The sequence below is a fragment of the Sminthopsis crassicaudata genome, chromosome 5 (genome assembly GCF_048593235.1).
Source record: "Sminthopsis crassicaudata isolate SCR6 chromosome 5, ASM4859323v1, whole genome shotgun sequence".
Taxonomy (NCBI): domain Eukaryota; kingdom Metazoa; phylum Chordata; class Mammalia; order Dasyuromorphia; family Dasyuridae; genus Sminthopsis; species Sminthopsis crassicaudata.
Genome location: NC_133621.1, coordinates 101,954,740 through 101,982,356, shown reverse-complemented (window position 1 = coordinate 101,982,356; position 27,617 = coordinate 101,954,740). Strand labels below are relative to the sequence as shown.

Sequence of the window (27,617 nt, the reverse complement as noted above, 5' to 3'; positions counted from 1 at the left end):
AAAGAAAAATCATTTACCTGCTGGCACAGGTGAGAAAAAACAGGTAAGCAGCAGGTGACCTAGAAAATGAAGGAGGCAGAAGAAGATAGAATGGAGGAGGAAGTGGGGGTAGAATAGACAATTACATTGCTTGTTGGGTTAGAGTTGATGAGTTTGGGGGGAGATTGGGATTGGATTTGGGAGGAGGAGAATTTTTTTTCTTGATAGAGGAAGGTGAGAGTTGTTTTTTGGAAATCCTAGAAAAGACCTGGGAAGGGGAGGGATAAGCCAAATGAGGTTTCAGTTCACATAGTCCTATGGTAAGAGGTCGGAAGTGGTAGGGCTTTCTTTGGCTTTTAAATGAAGAAAAGGGAAAGCTGGATGGTTTATATATTTTTTAGAATAATAGTTTAGCTGTAGCTTAAAAAGATCAATAGGTTGATTTCTGACCTTCGTGAAAAGAGGCGTGAAGTGCTCCTTCATTTAATGGCACAAATATTTATCAAGTACTAGACGTTGGGCTGATAAAAATTTTAGATTAGATACAATCCTTTTTTTCTTATAACTCAATCTAGTAGGAAGTTAAAATTCCAACAAAGAAAGCTTTAACAAACAATAGAAAGGAATTATAAACTATGATTTCTCTGGTTTAAGTGACTCTCTGGTAAGGAAATGCCAAATTGACTGCACCGCTATTTACCAGTTTAGTGTGTTACTTGAGAGACCCGAGGCAAACTGGGTCAGAAATAGAACTCGAACCTAGGTCTTCCTGGTTCTTTCTTGCTACAAAATATTTATGTTCATTAGATCATTGCAAAAAAAAAAAAAGGGGGGGGGGAGTGTTATATGCAATGGAGTGTGTGTGTGTGTGTGTGTGTGTGTTCACTTTATTAGCAACCAAGGGAATTAGAGAAGTCTTGAAAGAAAAGGTTATATTTGAGTTGGATCTTTAACAGGTAGAAATTCAGAGAATTCAACTCTGGAATTTGAAAGATTCAAATTCCTGATAGAATGTCCATCAGAATAGAGACTGTTTGACTGTTTTTTGTATTTGTGACCTAGGCAACTAGTACATAGTTGGTAAAATTCAATTTACTGTCCAGGGAATTACATATTGCCTATTCATATTTCTCATATCTTGAATTTGTGAAGTTAAATTTTTTTAAACCTAAGTGTAAGGCTTTTGATTTATCATTGTTAAATTTAATTGCAACTTATTTCCCCAAGAATCAATAGAAGTCAGTGATAATAATCAGTTCTGATAAATCTTGGGAGTTCTTGGAATCTATGCCCTCAAAAAACAACAGACCCCTCAGTTGCTCTTGTCTCATTAACAAGTTGCTGCCACTGTAGCCCTTAAATATCTCCAAGAAGTACCATTCACCTCTTCTTCCTATGACCTTTATTGGATGACCTTTCACCTTATCTTGCCCAACCTGAGTTGTCTAATTCTAAAGTCATTCTTTTTTTCAAGATTGGAAGAAATCAAGATATATGAATTATTGAAAGCTTGGACATGGATTCCAGTTTCCAAGAAATAACCAATCATTTGGTTAAGTGCTTTAAAAAAAAAAAACTGAACAAATAACAGGCACAGAGAGATGCTGTATTCTCAATACTTTTTGATCAGTTTTATTACTGTTAAAATGTAGCCTAAAATTGTATATATTTCTAAAAGTTTACCTATTTTCTTTCTTACACTTTCAACAATCTTCAATATATTCATAGATTATTATTATTATTAATTTTTTTTTCCTGAGACAATTGGGTTAAGTGACTTGCCCAGAGTCATATAGTAGCTAGGAAGTGTTAAATGTCTGAGGCTGGATTTGAACTCAGGTCCTCCTGACTTCAGGATCAGTGCTCTATCCACTGTGCCATCTAGCTGCTCCCATAAATTATTATTTTAAGAATTTTTGGGGGGCAGCTAGGTGGTGCAATGGATAGAGCACTAGCCTTGAATTCAAGACGACCTGAGTTCAAATCTACTCTCAGACACTTAACACTTCCTAGCTGTGTGACCCTGGGCAAATCACTTAACCCCAGCCTTAGGAAAAAAAAAAAAAAAAAAAAAGAATTTTTTTAAATATGAGAAATGACTATAAGTTAGTAGTAGTGGCTATTATATTCTCTGTTTCTTTGGAGAGGAATAATAATAAGGAACAATTGTTTTTGTTTTTAACAAACTTCATAATCTTCCAAATACTTTGAAAATCTAACCCTCAATGAGCTCATTATTGTATATCTTCCAACTGGGACTTCTGTGTATACTTAGTCTGGTCCAGCTGCTTTTCCCCTCTTTGTTTTCTGTCAGGCTTTCTACTTCCTCCTACAGCACAATGGGAACTGTGATGATAGAGTTCAAATATTGTACCTGCAATGTCATTGATGGATAAAAGTTGATGATAGAAATCTTTACAAGGCTTTTTCTTTTTTAATCTATTCATTGTCTTTTCAGTTTTATCCTTAAATACCCTGGGGATGACTTTTGTCTGGTTGGATGTCACTCAGCTTCCTATAAAATTGTTTTTCCCTCCACTACTTTTCACTGTTTTAAGAGGCAGTACTGATCATAATCTCCCATCATCCTCTTCTCTGAGATTTTACAAATTATTTTATTTACTAAACTGGGGCTACTCTTGGCTGCTAGATATCCTTCAAGGTATGGTTTCTATGTTCTTTTGGTATCTAAATTATGGCAATTTATTTATATTAGTATGTGGGAATTTACTTATATTGATTTTCCTACAATTAGGTTTTCAGTCAATAGTATTAACTATAGAGGGTTCAGAATTATGAAGGGATTCTAAGCTAAACACAAATGGGAGATGTGAGAATGTCTTTGTCTTAGAGGCATCTATGAAATTATTTCATATCTATAATAGTCTATTAGATAGTAGTACATTTAAATAAGGACTCAATCCTTCCTAGAGTCTGTTTCAATATCCAATTGTATCCTATAATCTGAATTTTTTCTTTTTTCTTCCTTGACCCAACTGAGCCTTAAGAACCATGCAGTTTTCCAGTTTCATCAGGCCACCAGATGAGACTTTTGACTATTTGTTCAAGATCATCCTCATTGGGGACTCAAATGTGGGAAAGACATGTGTGGTGCAACACTTTAAATCTGGACTTTATACAGACTCACAACAAAACACAATTGGTGTGGACTTCACTGTGCGCTCTCTTGAGGTGGATGGGAAAAAAGTGAAGGTAAGAGAATAAAATCAAAGGAGAGACCCAATTAGATTAAGATTGCCTCTGTTACCAAAACAAGAGGGTTTTGGAGTTCTAAATTATCATTCCTTTTATCCCCGACACATTAAAGGCACTGGGTAGATTCTTATTAATTCTCCTCTAAATTTGTAGTAACACTATTCTTCCCAATCCCCCAGGATTTCAACTTTAGATTCCACTTCAACTCTTCCTTCTGCCTACCATGTCTCAAGTACAACTGATTGTCAAGTCTTACAGTAGTACTTCAGCATCTCTCATTCCATCCCTTTTTCTCTGATCACAGTTACTACTTAGTTCACTCTTTCCTCAACACTCACCTGGAGTCCTATAATAGCCTCCTAATTGGTTTCCCTCTTTCCATTCTCTCTTACCTCTAATCAGTCCTCTATACAACTGCCAAATGAATATTCCCAAAATAAAAGTAAGACTGTGTCATTTCATTGTTCAAGAATCTTCAGTGGTTCCCTATTGCTTTTAATTTAAAAATGGACATTTCTAAATACATAGTAAAATAGGAAAGAAGATTGTAATAGGAAAATGCAAATCTTTATTATGTTTTTCTTTTTGAATATAATAAATTTGACATGTAACTTTCAAAACTGTCCTACTTGTAATGTGATTCTTACTGGTCTTCTCTGTGTACTTCTTTGTACTTTTTTTATATTAAATGTTTCAATGACTTTCTTTTCTTTCTTTCCTTCTTTTCTTTTCTTTTTTTGACTTCTCTCCCCTACTCTCTCCTTTACTCAATTCCAACCGGAGGAAAAGAAAGCATTTTAAAGAAATATATTTAATTAATCAAAACAAATTTTTTCATTGATCACATCTAAAACTATATGTCTTATTCTGCATCTTGGAAGTAACATATTTTCTTGCTGATCTACTAGACTTTTGGTTAGTCATTGCATTCAAAAGATCTCTTAAATCTTTCAAAGTTGTTTTTGTAAAAATTATTCTCTGGTTCTTCTCACTTCACTTAGTATTCATTCATACAAATTTCCCCAGATTCCTCTCAAACCATTCTTTCCATAATTTCTTATGATGCAGTACTACTTCAGGATATTCACGTATCATAATTTATTGAATCATTCCCCATTTGATGGGTACCAACTTCAGTTCTTTGCTACAGGAAAAAAAAAAAAAAAAAAGCTGTCATTAATATTTTTGTATTTATGATTCTTTGACTATTTCTTTGATCTTTTTGAGGTAGATGGGCCTAGTAACTATATTGCTGGGTCAAGAGTATACAAATTTTTAGTAACTTTTTGGACATAGTTCCAAATAATTTTGCTGAATGGCTTGTCCAATTGACAGCACTCCCTTCTGCTTTTAAATGAAACCACAAAATCCTCAGCCTAGAATGTCCAAAATGTTTGACTTGGAGTCAGGAAAACCTAAGTTTGAATCTGTTGTTGGGTATTCACTTGTGTGACTGACTAAGTTTCAATTTCAACATCTGAAAAATGGGGATCATGTTAACACTTACCTAAACTGATTGTTTTAAAGATCCAGTAAGATAAGAACTTTGCAAATCTGAAAGCTCTGTGTGAATTCTTTGTCTTGGGTTTCCATCCACTTCCCAACATTTTTTTTTACTTCCCTTCACTGTTGCTATTACATCCAAGTTGTCCTATAACCTGTTGCCCCAAATTGCCGTTCCATTTCCAGCTTTGTGCCTTTGTCCTTGCTGTCCCTCAATTCAGGATCTGTGTTCCCTCTCATCTTTGAAGACTCAACTCATGAAGTTTTTCCTGAGCCCCCAGTTCAATCAATTAATCAATCCATTGGCAACCATTTATTGATTGATTATTCTATGCCAGGCACTAAAGATATAAAAGAATGAAACAAAAAAAATTTTAAGAAGCTTAGAATTTATAGGTGAAACAATAGGTACATGTGTGTATGTATGTGTGAAGTTTTGGAGATGGAAATGGGGAGATGATAAGCTCTGCAAAAGATTCTGTGGACTCTGAGAAGCTGAAGTGAAGAAAGAAGAATGTGAATATCATATACAAAATTATAGAGTCAGGAGATAGAGAATCATGCATGAGAGAGAGCAAGATCAGTTTGTCTAAACTGTAGAGTTCATAAGAGAAGTATAATAAGGCTGGGAAGGTGGTTGGTATGAGATTTTAGAGAGCTTAAAATGATAAATAGAACACTCTCCATTCAGTTTTAGGGAAAGCCACTGGAATTTATTCAGCAGAGTGATGTGGTAACTAACCTCCGTACTTTAGAAATCTCACTTTGGCATATTTATGAAAGATGAATTAGATAAAGAAAGCTAGGTCTAGTAAGGAAGCTGCTGAAACAGTCCTAGTTAAGTGGTAATTAGGTCCCACACAAGGTCAAGGGCTGCATAAATTGAGCTAAGAGAATGGATTATTCCAGAGATGTTGGGGAAACAGATTGACAAGATTTGGAAAGTGATTTGATATGGAAATTGAGGGATAGTAAGGAATCCTGGACAGCTCCTAGGTTGTAAACCAAGGAGCCTGGCAGGAAGCTGTTGACAAAAAAAGGCAAGTCCAGAAAAAGGTAGTGAAATATAGTGAGTTTTCTTTTGAACATGTTGACTTTAAAAAAAAAAAAGAACATGTTCAGCTTGAGATGCCTACAGATCAGCCAGTTTGAAATGATCAGGAGGGATTTAGTGATGTTACTGCTCTGCAGAAACAAGAATGACCTCTATAAATATATGAGATGATAATTAAACCCATAGGAACTGATGAGATCACCAAGTAAAATAGCAGAAAGGGAAAAGAGGGCCCAGCACTGAGCCATCATCACCATCACTGACTTGGAGGAAGAGTCATCCATGGAAGCTGGAGAAGAATTAATCAGATAGCAAGAACAAAGAAACCTAGCAATAAAAGAGGAAAATCTAGAGAGAAGATTTGGCAAGTAACATTACACCAGTAACTTTCTCTACTTCCAAAACCAAGTCAAAATGACCAGACACTGAGCTCAGAGTGATTTAGAAAATTAGATAGCAGACACAAGAGGGAGAATCTCAGGAAATAGAGGATTGTATTATTATTATTTTTTTTTTGGAGGCACAAGAGATACATGACTAATTCTGAATCAAGGGCCTAAATTCAAATGCTGGTTCTGATGCTTATTACATAAATTATTTTGGGGCCTTAGTTTTCTTATTTGTAAAATGAAGGGTTATCATACAATGTCTTCTAAAGGCTCTGCAAGTTTTAAATGAATGTTTCTATTGTTTAATGCTTTACATAGAGTAGCATGTTTCATGAAGCAGTTCTTCCTTATATGGAGCCACAATTTTCCTGCTTTCAGTTAAGCTCATTTTCTGTGGTTTAGTAGGAGTCCATAGACTATAAGAATAACTACTGAAATCCACCCCCACTCATTCCCAACAAAAAGCCTTTATTAGCAAAATCCTAATTAAGTTGCCCTTTAGCTTTCTCTTTCTAGGGTTCTATTTTTGGAGGTTGGGAAAATCAATATTTATGAGTTCCCAAAGGCTTATACCTATAGACTGAAGCACCAGTAAAACAATTGAAATTCACTTTTAAAAGTATTTAATAAATAATGATAACAAATTTAGATAGCTTCTTTAAGATTTGTAACATAATATCAATAATATAAAGTTATAAGGAGCCTTAGAGGTCCAAAGCTTCTTAAATTGTTGATCATGGCATAATGAAATATGGGAATTGTGAAAAATTTGGCAACAGTAAAATCTATCAAATATTCCAAGAAGATTTAATTCCTAATGTAAAAATAACAAATGTAAACATTTTACTGTTATGCAAATTTGGTAAAATTATATCTCTATCAAAGAATTGTTTCAAAATAAATTTTGATTACCAGAAAATGTTTTATACACTTATATCCTTGGGATTACATAAAATTTCTCAGGAGAAAAGGAGTCATGAGTTTAAGAAATCTTTATTCCAATTCTCTTCTTTTTTTTCTTTGGCCTAGGAAGAAACCTGGCCCAGAGCTATTGAGTGATTAGATTTAGGACCAGGTAGTATACTTTTAAGGCAGGAACCTCTTATTCCAAAGTCACTTTGCTTAGTAGCTAATTGTTGTGTTTCTTTACAATTCAGAGAGGTGGCCAATGTAAGTATTAGTATTTTCTTTTTAGAAATGGGGAAGTTGGGATTCTAAGAGATTAAATGACTTCCCTTAAGTCAAATTGTTGGTAAGTAGCTGAGGTTACTGTCAAACCCAAATCTCCTGATTATAAGTCTAGAAGAATTGCACTTTGCATAGATAAAAACTCACTGGAAGGAAACCTTAGACATATATAATCAAGTTCTAAATTATATGGTGTAGCCCATAACACTAGAGAAGTTTAGCAAAGGGGAACATTAGTCTGGTCTGGAAAGCTTTTTAGATTTGGATTGGGAGCTAAAAGGTAGAATCTGAAATTGGGAAAAGTAGATGGAAGAAGGCTAGTCATTTTAAAAGGGGAATAGTCATGGCCCAGAAGGGAATAATGAAACTGTTTTTCTGAGATAGTTTAAATAGAGCCAAAGATATGTGTTGGATATATAAGATTGGATAAGTGAAGATGAGATCAGATTATGGAAGAAGTTGAAAGTCAGGTGGGAGAGGAGGAGGAGGGATTAGATACGTCATTAAAGGTTTTTGATAAGTAGTGTGAATGTCTTGATTGATGAAAGAAACTTTTAAGGAAGTCTAATCTGGTAGCCATATGCAGATTGGGGTAGAATGGAAATAGAGTATCTAGGAATGGAAATCCAAGTATAAAATGTGAATAGCTGGACTTGAAAACGGAATAGGTATAACCAGGAGTTAGTAATAATAATTACTTATAATTAACAAGAATAATATTTAACTGCAGGCTAAATATGCTACATTTTTAAAGTTTAAATTGCATTATTAACATGTCCTCCATTATATTCCTATTTGGACAATGAACACAACAATAAAGCAAGCCTTGATTTGTAGCAGTGACTGATTTCTGAACTATAAATTCTCACATTGAAAATTCAGAAATTGTGGTAGAGTTGTGAATTGATTCAACCTCTCTGGAAAGCAATTTGGAACTATGCCTAAGAGCAATCAAACTGTGCATACCCTGTGATTCAGCAATACCACTACCAGGTCTATATCCCAAAGTAATCATAAAAAAGGAGAGAGAACCTACATGTACAAAAATATTTATAGCAGATCTTTTTGTGGTGACAAAGAATTGGAAATTAAAGAAATGCCCATCAATTGGGGAATGGCTAAACAAATTGTGGTATATGAATGTTATGAAGTGCTATTGTGCAATAATGAGCAGACAGATTTCAGAAATACCTGGAAAGACTTACACCAACTGATGCTGAGTGAAGTGAGTAGAACCAAGAGAATATTATACACATAATAGCAACATTGTATGATGATCAACTATGATTGACTTAGTTCTTTTCAGCAATAAGATGATTCAAGACAATTCTAAAAGACTCATGATAGAAAATGCTATTCACATCCAGAGAAAGAACTATGGAGTCTGAATGCAGATCGAAGCATACTATTTTCACCTTTTTTATTTTTTGTGACTTTTCCCTTTTGTTTTGTCCCATCTTTTATAACACGACTAATTTGGAAATACATTGACATCATTGCACATGTATAACCAATATTAGTTTGCTTGCAGAGGAAGGAGGATGCGAGGGAGTGAGAAAAATTTGAAACTCAAAAAATTATCTTAAAAATCAGAGTTGAAAACTGTCTTTACATGTAATTGTAAAAAATTAAATATTATTTACTCTTAAAAAAAAAAAAAAAGAAAAGGCAATTCAGCATCTGACTCTACCATACTCTTTCTTGGAACTTCCTGAAGCTCATGTGATTTCAAAATTCTCAAAAGAGAATGCAATTCAAGGGCTCAGGAGACCCAATTAAGGGAACCTAAAGGACTCCTAAATGCAAACATATCTCCTAGTAGTATTCATATTGAAAATTTAACAATTATTTCTGAGAATCAGAGTTATAGGAACTGGTTCCAGCTCACTCCAAACATTTAAAAAATAGAGAGGTAAAAGTCTTTGAGCTACTAGGTAGGTGATGTAGTTTATAGATTGCTGGGCTTTGAGTCATTTTCGTGAGTTCAAATGTGGCTTCAGAAACTTACTAGCTGTATGATCCTGTACAAGTTACTTAATCCTATTTATTTCAGTCCTTCATTTATAAAATGAGCTGGAGAAGAAAATAGGAAATAATTTCATTATCTTTGCCAAGAAAACCCCAAACAGAATCATAAAGAGTTGGGTATGACCCAACAACAGTCTTTAATGACTGATTTGTAAGATACTTTAAAGGAGAAAAATAAAGATGACTCTCGGTTTTTGAGATTGCATAATTATTGGTACTTTGATATAGACAGGGATTTCTAAAGGGAAAAAATAAGAATAGCTAAAATTTTTTAGTGCCCTAAGGTTCTTATTTGATTCTTGCAAGCATCTTAGGAGGTAGGTGCTATTATTATCCCTCCTTTACAAAAAAGGAAACTGAGATAGAGAGGTTAAGTGACTTAGTAGAGTTAAACAGATTGCAATTGTATAAGGAGTTTTAACCCAGGTTTTCCTGAAAGTCTATCTATTCTATTCTAGGGAAGAAAGTTATGTCAGACCAGTTTGGTTTGGGACACTATGGTTTATAGCCATTGCGTTGACATGAAAATAGAAATTTTATTTAGATTGCTAAGCAAAATGGGAGAGGGCTTGGAAAATTTGGCATGACCATAATAGTAAATTTGGGAGTAATCAATAAAAAGTGATAGAGTCATAGGCACAAATATTTCTATGTAAATATTTTATTTTATTGTTGTTGTTTCAATCATATCCAACTCTTCATGACCTCATTTTGGATTTCCATAAAGTGATTTGCTATTTCCTTCTATGGCTTATTTTACAGAGAACTGAGGCAAATAGCATTAAATAACTTGCCCAAAGTCACACGACTAGAACAGATTTGAACTCATGAAGATGTCTTTCTGATTTCAAGCTCAGGATTCTATCTACTGTATCACCTAGCTGCCCATGTATATATTTTAATATTTTCATTATGTATTAATGAAAATATTAAAATATATACATGGGCAGCTAGGTGATACAGCTAGGTGATTTCTGGTTTTTGTATTAAATACCCTTTCAAATAATCTGTCTCCCTTCTCCCCACCATATAACAACACAAAACATCAATTAAGCAAAACCAACTGGTATAGTGATATCAACTGATAGAGGATGTGATATTTCCTATTCAAGATTCACCATCTTTCTCCAAAATGGAAGATGGTGCTTTCCAAGAGTCATCTGCAATTGATATTAATCAAGGTATTTGGTGGCATTGTATTTTTATTATAATGGCATGGTCTAGCCAGATCATTGCATTTGATTAACTTTTATTACAGTTATTGTCATTTATAACTGTCTTGTAATTTATTGATTGACTGATCCTGGTCCTTTCCTCCACAGCAGTTCATAGCAATCTTCTCATGTATATTCTGCTTCCTCATATGTATTGTTCCTTATGTCAAACTCATGTAGAAATGGATCTCTGTGGGATGCACACTGCTTTAGAAAATCAACAATAAACATCATCTACGATGTATGATATTTATATTTATCTTGTTAGACATTTCCCAATTACATTTTAATCTGGTCTGGGAATACTTGGGAGTTTTGAAGTTTTATGCTTCTGCTAATTAATTTTCCATAATATTCTTGTATCACAATTTGTCCAACCATTCCACTATTGAGGAATACCGTTGCCATGGGTACTTCATCCTTGGCTTCTTTGGGATAAACACATTATATTTTTAATAGCATTTTATTAGTTTCCATGGAGGGGAGTGTAAAGAAAAAAAGAACAAAAAGGTATCCTCTGGGAAACACCCACAATTAAGAAGTATGAGGAAAAAGAGGAGGCTTCCCAGAAGACAGAAAGAACAACTAGAGAAGTAATTAGAGAACTAGGATAAGGTAACTTTGTGGAAGCCAAGGCTAGGAGACAATTTCAGTATGAAAGGAGGTGGCAGACAGTTTCAATGTGCCAAAGAATTTTTTTTTTTTAATTTTTTATTATATATATATTTTATAATATTATCCCTTGTATTCATTTTTCCAAATTACCCCCCCTCCCTCTATTCCCTCCCCCCGATGACAGGCAATCCCATACATTTTACATGTGTTACAATATAGTCTAGGTACAATACATGTGTGCGAATATCATTTTCTTGGTGCACAATAAACATTAGAATCCGAAGGTACATGCAACCTGGGCAGACAGATATTAGTGCTAACAATTTACATTCACTTCCCAGTGTTTCTTCTCTGGGTGTAGCTACCTCTGTCCATCATTGATCAACTGGAAGTGAGTTGGATCTTCTTTATGTTGAAGATTTCCACTTCCATCAGAATACATCCTCATACAGTATTGTTGTTGAAGTGTACAGCGATCTTCTGGTTCTGCTCATTTCACTCAGCATCAGTTGATTTAAGTCTCTCCAGGCCTCTCTGTATTCCTCCTGCTGGTCATTTCTTACCGAGCAATAATATTCCATAACCTTCATATACCACAATTTACCCAACCATTCTCCAACTGATGGACATCCATTCATCTTCCAGTTTCTAGCTACAACAAAAAGAGCTGCCACAAACATTTAATGTGCCAAAGAATTTAAGGACAAAAGGTTTTGAGATTTACAAGAGTTCTTACTATAACATTTTAGACTTGAAGGGGACTTTAAAAGTCTACTCTAATACTCTCAATTTTTTTTAGTCTTATTTTATTTATTTAATATTTTCTCCCCAGTTACATTCAAAACAACAACAAATTTTTTTTTTTTACATTTGTTTCTAACATTTTTGAGTTCTAGGTTCTTTTCCATATCCCCACTCACAATTAAGAAACCACTTGTGAAGTTATACAAAGCATTTCCATAAATGTCAAGTTGTGAAAAAACAACACATAGATCTCCCACCCTAATGAAAATAAAAACTCTCAAGAAAAATTGAGTTTAAAGAGAGAGAGAGAGAGAGAGAGAGAGACACAAGGAGAATGTTCCTCTCTATTCAGACACAATCAGTTCCTTCTCTGGGTATAGATAGGATTTTTCATCATAAGTGCTTCAGAATGTTGTGGATGACTGTACTACTGAGAACAGCAAAATCATTCATAGTTACTGGTCATCCCAGAACATTGATATTACTTTGTATACAGTACATTTCTCTTTGCTTAAATTCATGGAGGACTTTCTAGGATTTTTTTTTTTCTGAGAGCATCCTGATTATAATAATATTCTATCATAAACATACACCACAGTTTATTGTACCATTCCTCAATTGATGGGCATCCCCTTAATTTCTGATTTTTTTGTTTTGTTCTGAGAAGAGAGCTGCTCTGAATACTTTTTTATACATATAGGTCATTTTCCTTTTTTCCCCACTCCAAACCTCTTTTTATGGTATTCATGCCAAATAGTAGTGTTGTTAGGTCAAAGGATATGCATGAATTTATAGCTCTTTGGGTACAGATCATACATATCCTTTGATAATTTATCAACTGGAGCATGACTTTTTTTTTTTTTTACAAATTTAACTCAGTTCTCTCTGTGTTTGATCAGAAATTAAGGGGATGCTCTCAGAAAGAAAAAAAAAATCCTAGAGAATTTGCTTCAAAATTATTTTTACAATTACTATTGCTAACTGTATTTTTCTCCCATTTATTCTCTCCTTTCACCCTGACCCTTCTTTGGTTTTGGTACTGACCACTCCCTCCCCCAATATACTGTCTTTTATCATCCTCCCCTCCTCATATCCCATTCTTTTCCTATTTTCCTGCAGGGTAAAATAGATTTCTATACCCCTATTGAGTATGTATGTTATTTCCTATTTGAGCCAATTCTGATGACAGTAAGGTTACATTAAACAGTTACAAAAGAATGTGTTCTCTGAGATCTGAAGGGAAAAGTTGATTCTAATGAGTGTGGTCTATAACAGTTCGATGGAGGCAGTGGCATTTGAATTGGTTTTTTAGGGATGGGTTGGAATTCAACAGATGAAGAATAACAGGACAAGTGTTCAAGGCATGACTGTGAGCACAGAGTTGCCGGATTTGATTGGTACCTAGGTATGTAGAAAGGAATGACATGAGATTAGACAAGTGATAGATTGATTAGTAGAACATTTATTAAATGTTTACTTTATGTTAGGCAATGTGCTAAGATTAATATAAGAATTAAAAGGTGGATAGATGCTGGATTCAAAGCTAGGCTGAGGAGTTTGAATTTTATTCCTTTGGCACTAGGGAGTTATTGAAAGTTTTTGACTCATGAAATAGTATAAATAGATCTATGGGAAAAAAGATTATCACTGCTGTATAGACGTACAGAATATACAGAAGGAATTGAGGGGGAAAGAGAATAGAAATAGAATATGTAAGTAGATTATTACAATATTCCATAGGGAAATATATATCTAAATTAGGGTGGTAGCAGTGAAGACAGAGCAGAGGAGATGGAAAGGAAAGATGCTAGAATAGAAACTCAAATACAGAAAACCTGTTTTGTGTCTCCTTTTTATGTCTGTTGAAACCTATGGATCTCTTTTGAGAATAATGTTTTTAAATGTAAAAAATAAAATACACAATAAGAAACCAAATATATTTAAAGGTATAATTTTTTTTCCATCCAAGTCCATCTTGATGGACCCCTTAAAGTTTATTAACAGACCCAAGAGGGTGGTGACCAAGAAGGATGGTTTAGAAACTCTAGATGATGATTCTCTCGCTCTCCTTTTTATTTTTTTTTCAATTTAAAAAATTCATTTAAACTTAAATACAAAATGAGAAAAAAAAAGAGAATATTGCCATATATACAGCAGAATGAAAGAGAGGAAAATATAAAATAATACATTTTCACTTCAAGGAAATCTATATAATAAATTGTTTTCCAAGTAGCCAGCTTTTTTTTTTTGATTCTTTGTAAGTTTTCTTTTGTACTCTGCTATGTACTTTTTTTACTTTATTTTCCCCCTGCACTCCACCTTACCTTACAATATAGATATTATATATATATATATATATTATATAGATATAGATATCTATAACCATATACACATATATACTCATACATACACGTACTCACACACACACTCACACAAGCCTGAACTACACATATTTTTACTTGTCATCTGTTTCTCTGAAGGTGGATACCATCTTTCTTCACAGATCCAAGTCTTCCCATGTTTTTCAAAATCAACCACTTCATCATTTCCTATGCAAAAGCAATATTCCAGCAAATCACATCTTATCTAAGAGATTGTTTATAAAAGTATTTTCCCAATTTTCTTCATTCCTTCTATTCTTGGCCACAGTGATTTAATTTGTACAAGAAAATGTTGATTTAAAATTTTCAACATTATTCAATTTATACTTCATAATGCTTTTGCCTTATAATGTAGTTTGAGATCTGATACTGTTAAATCTCCTTCCTTTACATCTTTTTTCCTGGGTTTCACTGAAATTCCTATCTCAATAAGATAGCTTTTTTTTTTTTTAAAGTAATTTAATTGGGAAGGCCTTGAATAAATATATTAGGTTAATTGTAATTTTAAAATTATATATAAAATTATATTATATAATTAATAATTATAAATATCACTCCAATTATTTAGATCTGATCTTATTTCTTTAAAAGTGTTTTATATTTATGTTTATATAGTTCCTGTGTCTGTTTTGATAGCCAAACTCTTAAATGTTTTATGTTCTAGTTGGTTCTAAGCAATTTAGGAGAATGAAGGAAATCTCCATCCATTTGAAGCTTTAATTCCCTATAATTCTTTAACCCTTTTCACCCTCAAAGTTGTGTAAGGAATCATTCAATCTCCCTGAGCCTTTATTCTTTCCTCTCTTGCTTAGGAAAAATTCTTGTCCTTCCACTCTGTGGCTAAACTATGTATATAAATCATTTTTTAGCAGTCAAGAAAGGTGAATTGTTATTATCCTGTTGTTTCAGTCATTTCTGACTCCTTATGAACCCTTTTGGGGTTTTCTTGCCAAAGATAACTAGAGTAATTTGCTATTATCCTTCTCCAGCTCATTTTACAGATGAGAAAAATTGAGGTAAACAGGGTTAAGTAACTTGTCCAGGGTCACATAGCTAATATGGATCTAATATAGATTTGGATTGAGGAAGATGAATCTTCCCGACTCTAGGCAGGACACTCTATCCACTGTACCACCTTGCTGCTTCAGAACTGTGAATTAGTTTTTAGTATTATTAATCATTTAAGTGTAGTCAAGTGATATACATTTTTTAGAGCTTGTGAGAGCTCAATTAGTTACCGAACACTTGAAAACCTGCCCTTAGAATCAAAATATGTTTAGTTTAGTAATTTTTTACTTTTCTTTTTGTTCTTTTCTTTCTTTCTTTCTTTTTTCTTTTCTTTTTTCTTTCTTTCTTTCTTTTCTTTTTTCTTTCTTTCTTTCTTTCTTTCTTTTCTTTTTTCTTTCTTTCTTTCTTTCTTTCTTTCTTTCTTTCTTTCTTTCTTTTCTTTTTTCTTTCTTTCTTTCTTTCTTTCTTTCTTTCTTTCTTTCTTTCTTTCTTTCTTTCTTTCTTTCTTTCTTTCTTTCTTTCTTTCTTTCTTTCTTTCTTTCTTTCTTGCTTTTTTTTTTTTTTTTTTTTTTTTGTGTGTGAGGTAATTGGGGTTAAGTAACTTGCCCTGGTAGTAAGTATTAAGTGTCTGATATCATATATGAGTTCAAATACTTTCTAGCTGTGTGACCCCAGGCAAGTCACTTAACCCCAAATGCCTCACCAAATATATATATGTATTTTTTTTTCTCCCAGTTACATGTAAAACATTTTTTTAAACATTTGTTTTTAAAACTTTGAGTTTCAGATTCTCTCCCTTCCTCCCTCTCCACTACCTCCCCAATCCCCAGCTACATTGAAAAGGCATATGTGAACTTAATCTTTTATTCTCTTCTAATGCGTTAGGGATTCTTTTGGCAACACAATTCTTTTCACAACATAAAGAACACTTATTAATTAATTTCTATTTGCTAGCACTAAGGACTGGTGATGCAAAGAAAGGCAAACTGAGATCCAGAAAGGAGAAGCAACTTACCTAATAGGAATAGATATCAGGCTAGATAGAGCTCCATACCTCCTGCCTTTTCAGTCTCCATTCCTTCCACTGTTATCACAAGGCTTCTCATTCAATTATTTAAGCTTAAATCCAACTTGCTGTTTTGATCAGGCAATACAAAAGTACTTTCAAACCACAAAGTCCAGTTTCCTAGATAAGTGTTGGTTAAATTTGCTATATTATTTTCATGTTTGAATAGTGAGATAACCTAGGTGATTGACTATGCAACACATTATTAGTGGGTAGAGCATTTTCTTTCATAGTAGAAAATCCAAGTTTATTTATTTAGATTTTTTTCTAGGACCATTAAATTTTTTAAAAATTATATTCCTTTCCCCAATTACATGTTAAAACAATTATATATATACATATATATATTTAGATATGTATATGTGTATTTATTCACTTAAAAGTTTTGTTTTTAAAATTTTAATCACTCCTTCCCTCCCTTCCCCATTCCCTGAGATGGTAAGCAATCTGATACAAGTACAGGTTATCACAAGTGCAATCATTTAAAATATTTCCATATTAGTCATTTTGTATCAGGAGATTCAAACAAAAATGTTTAAAAAGCAAGAGAGAAAGAAAGGAAGTGAAAAATAGTATGCTTCAGTCTATATTCAAATAACATTAGTTCTTTCTCTGGAGATGGATAGCATGTTTCATCATTAGTCCTTCTGATCATTGTATTTCTGATAATAGTTAAGTCATTTACAATTCATCTTATAGTATTGCTGTTACTATGTACAACATTTTCCTGGTTCTACTTACTTCATTTTGCATCAGTTCATGTAAGGTCTTTCTAAATTTTGCTGAAATCATCCTGAAAAGTCAATAGGTTTGTTTTTTTTTTAAGCTAATAATAATTTATATATATATTAAATAATAATTTAATATGTCTATACCTATACATATTATCAGATGTTTGGAAAAAGTTAATTTCCTTGAACTGCTTTTTAATTCTTTGTTATAAGACAAAGTTCTCTAGAGTGAGGGAAAGAGATAAGAGCAGTAGTAGATATAGTAGAATATGATTATTTCTTTTAAGCCAAATTTTTTTGTAAGTGAGCTAGTTCTTAGAGATGTTTCACTTAAAGATCTGGGATTTCTTATAACTATGTTCTTTCTTATGACTTTGTTCTGTAGTAAGGCTGGGTTGATTTAGCTGTTCTATTTTCCTTACCAAACAGATGCAGATATGGGACACTGCTGGCCAGGAGCGATTTCGGACAATTACCCAGAGCTACTATAGAAGTGCAAATGCTGCCATCATTGCCTATGACCTGACAAGACGATCTACATTTGAATCTGTTCCTCACTGGATCCATGAAATAGAAAAATATGGGGCAGCGAATTTGGTCATAATGCTTATTGGTACAGTATTTAAAAGTCTTAACATCATCTTCCCTGTTAGAATTTTTTTTTTTTAATAGGTTAAATTTCATGAAGCATCAGGATAAGGACATTCCATTAAACCAGTTACCCACCAGTGTATTATAACTTTTTGGTGTAACAGGAAGAGCTCATTGACAGGAAATAGTGAATCCATGTAAGGGTAATTCAAAAGTATTTAAACTTAAGGCCCATTAACACAAAGTTTTAAAAAGGATGGAGACACTGTTTTTGGTTTTGTTTTGAATTCAATTTATTTTTCGAATTATATGGAAAGATAGTTTTCAACAATAATTTTTAAAAGATTTTGAGTTCCCCAATTTTTTCTCCCTCCCTCCCTTACCTCCCCATTCCTCAGGACAGCAAGCAATCTGATTTAGGTTTTACATATATAATCCTTTAAAAATATTTTCATATTCGTCATTTTCTGAATGAAAAAAATCAGAAAAAGCAAAAAAAGAAAAAGGAAAGTGAAAAAAAAGTAGAAATAGTATGTGTCAATCCTCTCTCAGTGTTCGTAGTTCTCTTTCTGGATGCAGATGGTATTTTCCACCCCAAGTGTGTTGGAATTGTCTTGAATCAATGTATTGCTGAGAAGAGCTAAGTCTATCATAACTGATCATTACATAATCTTGCTGTTATTATGTATAGTGTTCTCCTAGTTCTGCTCATTTCACTCAACATAAGTTCATATAAGTCTTTTTTGGTTTTTCTGAAATCAGCCAGCTCATTATTATAGAACAATAATTTTCCATTATATTCATATATCACAACTTATTCAGCTATTCCCCAATTTATGGGCATCTGCTCAATTTCCAGTTCCTTGCCACCACAAAAAGAGCTGCTACATTTTTGCACATGTGGGTCCTTTCCCCACTTTTATGGTCTCTGGGATATAGAAGGACCCTTTCTTTATACAAAGGGCCACTGATCAAGAAGGAAAAAATTAGGAAGCAACTAGACTTGCTTTTTTTTTTTTCCTTACTAAAATGCAAAATGTTCATAAATAGGACACTCTTTATTTTTTTTTTTCAGATTAACAGGGAATATAGATTAAAATGTCAAACTATATTTTAATTCCATATTATGTATAACTAGATGAAAGAGACAGGCAGAGATCTTAGGAATGAAGAAATAAAGGACAAAAAAAAAAGGGAAGTAGAAGAGAAAGAAAAGCAAGAAAAAAAGAAAAGAAGAAAGGGGAAAAAAAGAAGAACAAAGGGACAGAAAAAGAAAATAAGAGAGATAGATACAGGAAGCAAAGGAAACAGAAAGATTTCACACATCATGATGCGAATATATTGAACTAGCTCTTATTGATGCACAGTGCGAATAAGTTATTGCTGCTTATAAATAAATAATTAGTTGGACAGTCATTGTTAATAGACTTTAAATTATTCTAGCCCTTAAACCTTAAAACTCTGTTTTAGATGAGATAACCATAGCTATTCACCAGGGAGAAATTATAGTCTGGATTAAAATAGAAACACCAGAGCAATTTTGCCACAATTTCCCCTAATGGGTCAAACGTAGGCTCCCCAAATCTTCAAGCAATTTACAATTCATTATTTAGCACTCTCCTCCAGTCATACTTTCCCCATGAATCATTCCCTGATTAACTGGATCCTGCAGATCTTTTTCCTGCCTGAATTATGTGCTCATTGCCCACATGAAACATTTTGACATCCTCTACTCTGTCTAAAGTGTACTTCCTGTTGTATCACATCTCAAACTTTTGTTTCTCCTTCCTGTGCCATAAACTTCTTGAGAGGACTCTTCATTTTTTGTGGCCCCATATGATCTAGAGCAGCACTAAATATGTTCCATTTGGAGGGCTGGGAGATTCTCTCATGAGGTCAGATTTTTGGAGTTGGAATCTCCTTTCTTTAGTTTATCCAGACTTTGTTAAATGAAACTAGATTGCTCTCTGCACAGAAGAGAGAGCAAGTCAACTTATAAGTGTCTAAATGTTATTACAGAGGAAAATAAACTTGGAGAATAGAATTTATTTAATACCCACTCAATTTAATATTTTTTAATATGAACTAGAAAATCATCAGTGAGCACATAGTAATTATCTATCATTGCATTGTACCATGGGTAGCTCTAGCAGGTAATCACACATAGCAAGAAAGAAGTCTGAAGCCTGCAAGTGAATTCTGTCTTCCCTTGAGGCCATGTTAGAAAATGTTAATTTGACCTAACATTGGAGGTAATAAGGATTTCATTCATTCAGTAAAAAAGATTGATGGATCATTTGGTGTGTGCAAGGTATTGTGGTGGATACAAGAATGTAAAACATAATGCTTGTCTTCAAGAAGCTTTACATTTACTCTTAGAGTTGAGATGGAAAAAGAAAATAGAGTCTGTACCAGCCTGAAATCAGGAGGACCTGAATTCAAATAGGATCTCAGACACTTAACCCTTCCTAGCTGTGTGATCCTGGGCAAGTCACTTAACCCCAGCAAAAAAAGAAAAGAAAAGAAAACAGAGTCTGACATGGAGATTACATTTTATGGAATTATTCAATATGTAAAATGAAGAATATGTAAAAAAAATACAGAGTAATTTCAGGGATAAGTGTGGAAGTGGAGAATAGGATAATACATGTAGAGGTGGAAGATGCTATGTCACATACAAGGAAAAGCTAATAGTCTGTGAGACTAAAACATCTAATATTATGAAATCATTTTAGAAAGATAAGCTAGTGCCATACTATGAAGGGCTTTAAATGTGAAGGAGAGGAATTTGTATTTTATTTTGCAGAAAATAAAAAACAGCCAAACTTTCTGAGTGGTTTTGTGCTTTAGGAAAAAATCACTTTAGCCACTAAGTAAAAAGACAGATTGGAGAGCAGAAATCTGGAAGCAGGGAGATAAAGTCTGTCCTCAAATGATAAATTAAACATTTAAAAACATATCTATCAACCAATAATACTTATTAAATAACTATTGTCTCCAAATGAAACAATCTTTGACCTCAAAGAATCTATTTTCTCACTGTAAGTACATAATATATTTTTTTAATATTTTAATTTTTAAATTTAATTTAAAATAAGAATTAAAAACAGAAAATTCAGCTACACAGAATAAACTAATATTTTTGGAAGTGCAAACTCTCCTACTTCTCACTGAAACAAATATGACATTACTATCATCACTTTATAGGAATGAAAGCTTATTATTCAAAATATTGTTTTTCTACTCTGAGGCACTTTGCCTTCAATTCATGTTTACTTTAGTCAGTACTATATACCTTAAATTGACTTGGTTATGGCCCCATGGTCCAAATAACCACATTTTAGCCATAGGACTAATAAAATTAAAAAGAAATAACATTCTGGGTATAATCTGGTAACTTTTGTCCTCAAGCATTAGCTGTATCATTTCTTGTTTCATTCTAATCTTGCACACATTCTTAAGGTTTTCTTTTTCAGTTCTAATCTCATGTAAAGACTTGATTAGAATGTTATTTTGTAATTCATCTCGCTTCCCTTACAGAGGAAACCCTTTTCCTGAGACCATATACAGGGACTGAGGACAGCTTGCTCTCAAAAGCCCATACTTGTGATTTCTTACAAATGTGGTTAGGAGTACATTAAAAAATCATTACTGTGGTCACCATCTTTCACAACATACTGCTAAAGCAATTTCCTACAAATGTCTCTATCAGAACTCTAGCAGAAATCAGGAGAGAAAATAAGCTTTCATTAAGTACCGGTTATATGCCAGGGACTATGCCATGTTTAGGGGATACAAATAAAAGCAAAAGATAGGTCTTGCTCTCACACAGCTCATAGTCCAATAAAAGGAGACAATACAAAAACAAATATGTCCATATTATATAGATATAGATATGTACAGGGTAAATTGGAGATAAACAATTGAGTTAGGGTAATTGCATTAAGAAGGATCAAGAAAGACATTGTAGAAGATGGGATTTTAGTGGAGGTCTGAAAGAAATCAAGGAAGTAGGAGGTTGAATTGAATATGAAGAATATTATGATTCTGCGGAGCAGAAACTCATTTACAACTTCCAACCCTAGCCATTAGTCTAGGGAAAGAAAAAGATGAATTAAATGGGAAAATCAAGGGATTGTTTGGATTTGCCTAGGAATGGGAATTTGAATCTGATCATTCCAATTCTACTAAGTGCTGTCTTTAGGTGGTTTGAGAGGATGATTAAGTTTCCTCATGTGTAAAATGAAGGGGTGGGAGTTGAGGACCTTTAATGACTCTTCCAGCTTTAAATCTATCATTTTATAATCACATTGATGGTCCAGGACACATCTGGAATGCCGGAATCAATTCTAGGATCAGACCATATTTTAAGAACACAAATGATTGCATGGGTCTGACACATTCTAGCATGAACATTATCGTTGACCCAAAGGGGAAGGACCAATGGTAAATCTCACCTAAGTGAGCTACAGATAAAGAATCTGAGTCAGGAAAATTTTGCTTTCAAATCCTGCTACTGACTATTTGATTCTTACCAAGTCATTTAAGTGTCTGAGGCTGGTGTTTAAGGCTGAAATGACAAAGTAGGTATCCTACTAGCAGAAGTTTTCTCACAGCAAATTTCCTTCACTGATAAAGTTACCTGTTTGATCCAAAATGGACAAGCTAGAAATCACTCTAAGGAAGGCAACAAGGCAAGGTCTGGAGGTGACCAGAGAACAAGCTATACAAGGACTAGTTGAAGGAACTAGGAATGTTTAGGCTGGAGGAGAGAAGACTCAGCAGGGATACAAAAGGAAACTTTAAATATTTACAAAGCCGGTGCAGAGACAAAAATTAGATTTGTTCTACTAGGTCCCAGAGGATGGATAGAAATCACAAAGGGGCAGATTAAGCTCAAGAGTAAAGAAAAACAAATTAGAAGTATCCAAAAGAACAGTGGCAGCTAGGTATTTCAGTAGATAGAACACTGGGCTTAGAATCAGGATGACACATTTTCATGAATTCAAATCTGACTTCAGACACACACTGGCTGGATGACTCTGGGCAAGTCACTTCACTCTGTCTGCCTCAGTTTCCTCATCTGCAAAATAAATTGGAAAAAGAAATGGCAGATCACTCCAGTATCTTTGCCCAAAAAATACCAAATTGTGTCATAGTGAATCAGAAATGACTGAACAACAAAAAAGGAGCAGATTCCTCTTTGATAGAAATCTTCAAGAGAGGACTGGATGACTTCTCAGAGCTACTGGAGGGTGAGATGCCTCCAATCTCAAATTATACTTAATAGCTTCTGAGATCCCTTCAAATCCTGAGACTATCTGGTGGGAATGAAAAATGCAAAAAATAATTAGATACTCTGCTTTTCCACTCCTTCAGCCTAGATATACAGAAGTACACTGACCTTTTAAGATTTTCTTTTATACTACTGTTAACATATTAATGACCATGACCTAGCTTAATTTTTCATTCTGTATCACTTCCTATAAACTTTCCATATTTCTTTATATTCTTCATATCCATATCCAATTTCTTGTGGAGCAATAATATTGCATTGTATTGTTATATTAGGATTGATTTGGCTAATCCCCAATTATTTAATGTTTATGATATTAATTTATTTTTAATAGTTTTTTCCTAACCTATAGAACATTTTGTTGAACTAAAATGTTATTCTTAAAAATTGAGCTATATTACTCAGTATTCTATTTCTTTGTCTTTGATTCCAGGAAACAAGGCTGACCTGTGGGATAAGCGTCATGTTCTTTTTGAAGATGCTTGCACTCTGGCAGAGAAACATGGCCTTCTTGCAGTTTTGGAGACTTCTGCTAAAGAGTCCAAGAATATCGATGAAGTGTTCATGCTAATGGCGAAGGAATTAATTGCCAGGAATGACCTGAACTTTTATGGGGAGGGTCCACAGAACAATCTCCTCTTAGATTCTAGTCCTATTCTCATAGCTTCAAGTTCAAATTCAAAGAATCATTGCCATTGTTAAAAGGGGATGGAACAAAGGGAGAAGTTGAGTGTGCTATTGGAGAGACAATCTCTGAAACCCAAATTAGTCAGAAATCTGGTTATCCAGTGTATTAGGTTTTTAGATATTGGAGTGGATGTTCTGTAATCTCTTTCAATTGCCCAGGCTTCTTTCCAGTGTACATGGCACTACTTTTGTCCTCCGTGTCAACAAAAAAGAAAGAAACCTATTGAGGTCATATCTAGTAACTGAAGGAAATTCAATTTAATACAAGTATTTATTACATATTTACTATGCTCCAAGCACAGGGCTAGGTGCTGAGAATATGAAGACAAAAATGAAATAGGTTCTGCCTTCAAGATGCCTTACATTCTATCAAGAAAGGCTTCCTTTTAAAGGTAGTACTGAAGAGGAGTTTTGAAGGTAATTAAGAGACAAGTCACCTTTTTTCCTTAGTCTTTCTATTAAAATCAGGTTTAGAGTTGGGGAATAAGAAAGATAGATAGGGGTTCCATTTCATTAGCCTCTGCTAAACCCTGTACCTGGCTTTTGGCCACAATGTTTTCCTTAAGTATTGAAGAAAAGGAAGGACCTATAGGTTGGAGGAAAGTAGAACAGAATATCAAGAAAAAGGAAGGGATAGAAAGCATACTTTAGAGTGATTTGTATCCACTTGCAAGTTGGGTTTACAATGTTTGTTTGTTTGTTTTTTTATTTTAGAGGAAAGTGGGGAATTTGTGTATAGTGAAATTAAAAACACAACCTTGTTTCACATTTGTTCTCCCACATCTACCTAACTCAAGAAATGACAAGACCATGAGTACCTACCTTTGGAATTAAAACTCTTCTGAGTATATTTTATTAGTTTCATTTTATTGGACATTTTCCTATTTATATCAATGTAGTCATTGTTTCCCTGATCTCCCTGTTTTTATAGGTTTTCTCATAATTTTTCATAGTCCTCTTATGGGCCAGTAATATTCTACTACACTGATATTGTGATATATGACTAGCCATGCTCTAATTAATATCCACCTACCATATTTCCAGTTTTTTTGCTCCCATAAAAAGTGCTACTTTGAATATTTTTGTTTCTTTCTGCCTTTGAACTCTTTGGGGCTGACATTCCCAGCAATGGGAGCTTTGGTCAGAGTATAAACATTAAAAAAAAAAAAATCTGTAGCATATCTTTTTTTCCCTTACATTTAATTTTAATTTTATTTTTCTCAATTACATGTAAACAAAATTTTTATTTTTATTTACTTATTTTTGCTGAGGCAATTTGGGATTAAGTGACTTGCCAGGGTCACATAGCTAGAAAGTGTTAAGTGTTTGAGATCACATTGGAACTCAGGTCCTCCTGACTTCAGAGCTGGCTCTATCCACTGCACCAACAAGCTGTCCCAACAAAATTTTTTAATGTTTAAAAAATTAGTTCTGTATTCTCTTTCTTTCCTTCCCCTACTCTCTTTGAAAAGGCAAGCAATTTGATATTGATTATATGTGTGCAATTATTTTTGGCACAACTTAGAATATTTTAGTTCAGAGATGCTCATTGTTTTTTCCTCATACTCAGGTAATATCTTCTAGATATCTTCTAGAAAACACACACACACACACACACACACACACACACACACACACACACACAAACCATAATAGAAAACAAAAGAATGTTGTTTTTTTCTCTAAATTTTCAATCGTTTATCTATAACTACCAGATTCCAGTTAGTCTGAACTGATACAACGCTGACTGGAGGGTTGTTTCCAAACCCATGACTTAGAAGCCAGTACTGGTGAAGGTCTAATGTTTACACATACCTAAAAGAAGAGGCAGCATTTCAGATTATTTCCTTTTACAGATATACAAATGGAACAAGATTGAAATTAGCAAACACTGGCCCTTTCAGCACATTCCTTTCCAAGCCCAGGGGCATTCCCAGGCATAGTACCAGGCAAGGAGGTATGGCATAAATATGAAGCTAACTAATTAATGAACTGGAGACATTCTAAGAGATCTATAGACTGGATAATCTCTATTTGTTGAGGAAGCCTGAGGTAAACTGAGCCTCCTTGGTTATCCCTAATTTAATGGATTACTTACCTGTAAATAGATATCTTTGTGAGGGGGATTACATGGTTTCTTATAAAATCATTAACTAAGGTAGATTGAGATTTTATTTATCTGGGAAATGAAATAGGGTAAGCAGTTGTAAAACTGACCATCATAAAATTCAAGTCAAAATTTAATGAGTTCATGTTACTTCCAAGCATTATTCTTGTGGTCACAACTGTATAACTCACTTCGATATTTGTGGAAATTAACCTCTCTGGACTGGTCTGGAGTCCAGTCTGGAGATGTTCGCTTCTTGCAAGATGCTAAGAATAAATATTTCTACTCTTCATTTGAGATACCTCTTAGTATTCGTAAATTGGATTTGCCGTACCACACATAGTGATGTTGGACAACTCAATCTATAAAACGAGGAAGTTGGAATACTTTACCATCAAGGTCCCTTTCAGCTCTCTCTTATCAGAAGCAATTGGATTTGAAATCATGAAGACCAGAGTTCAAATATGAATGTATGATTGCAGTAAATAAATAATTATTAAAGGCTGACTGCATTCTAGCCACTATGATACAAATGATACAAATACAAAAGCAAGCCAATCCTTGACCTCAAGTAGATTGTATTTGAATAGACAAAAAACCAAATGTACAGAGGGCAGTAAGTCACTGAGATGATGAATATAGTCTTAAAGTAATTGATAAACAATCCTTTTCAGGAATGGTAATATTTATTTATTTATTTATATAATAGACAAAAAACAACTATACAGAGGACAGTGGGATTTAAAAATTCACTGGGATGAAGAATAGAGTCTTAAAATAATTGATAAACACATCTTTTCCAGGAATGGTAATATTTGTTTATTTGTTCCGAGAGCAAGAGGTAGAAAGCTGGCTATGATGAACTCTTGCCAATCAGTAGTGCAGGACCCAAGGATGAGAATTAGAATATCACATCATGGCAAGAAGATAGTCTGAGTATAAATTCTAGCTTTGACATTTCATACCAATATGTTCACAAGGAAATCACTTAACTTCTCTGAACCTTAATTTCCTGAAAGTGGTGATAATAGCTGTAGCCACCTGCTTCTCAGGATTGTGACACCCATATGAGATATTGTATTAACTTTAAATTGCTACGTAAATGCCAGGCATTGTGATTATAAGTGTTAATGTCAGGATCTGGGCTGTGCTTTAAGAAGGCAGAGACTGAAAGATGTGTTGAATTGTTTGAATTTCTCAGAGACATAGAAAAACCAGGACAGACTAATTTGAAATAACTAAGGAGGAATCTTGTATTGGAGTAGGATAATAATAAGCAAGATTAAGTAGGAAGCCTCTCAAACTAGGATTAGAAATAGATTTACAAGAATTATATTGAGTAAGAGACATTCTGTAGTGATTCTGTAGTGGTGCTGATAAGATATATCTTAGAGGAATAAGGACAGGGGAGTGGGAATCATAACTTCTCAAACATGATTAATATGGAAATTTTTTTTAAAAGTCCAGACCAGATGGTCTAGAATGGAACCAAACAACAAAATTATTTTGCCTTGTGGATTTTTCCAGATGTGGAGGAAACTTCCTTTTAAACTGAAGGTTTTTTGTTTGTTTGTTTGTTTTTAAATTAACATTTTCCAGAGGCTCTTCCACACTTTCATTCAATCATAGAATTTTAGAATTGAAATGGACCTCAGTAATCACATAGTATACACCATACAGGAAAAATAATCTACTTTATATCTCTATAGGTGGTACAGTGGAAGAAGGGGTAGTTCCTATGTCAAAATAACTAGGTTTGAATCCCAGCTCTGATTCTTACTTATTGTGCCATATTGGGTAAGTAATCTGAGTCTCAATTT

The 27,617-nt window shown here is 33.7% G+C and overlaps 1 protein-coding gene across 1 annotated transcript; it reads left to right on the top strand.

The window, feature by feature from the left end:
* Nucleotides 1-24,540, top strand: RAB19 (RAB19, member RAS oncogene family). The gene is made up of 4 exons (XM_074267743.1): nucleotides 1-43; nucleotides 2,981-3,192; nucleotides 17,546-17,729; nucleotides 23,437-24,540. Exons 2-4 carry the CDS (start codon nucleotides 2,992-2,994, stop codon nucleotides 23,703-23,705), a joined length of 654 nt encoding a protein of 217 aa, XP_074123844.1. The 5' UTR covers nucleotides 1-43; nucleotides 2,981-2,991; the 3' UTR covers nucleotides 23,706-24,540.
* Nucleotides 24,541-27,617: the final 3,077 nt, after the last annotated feature.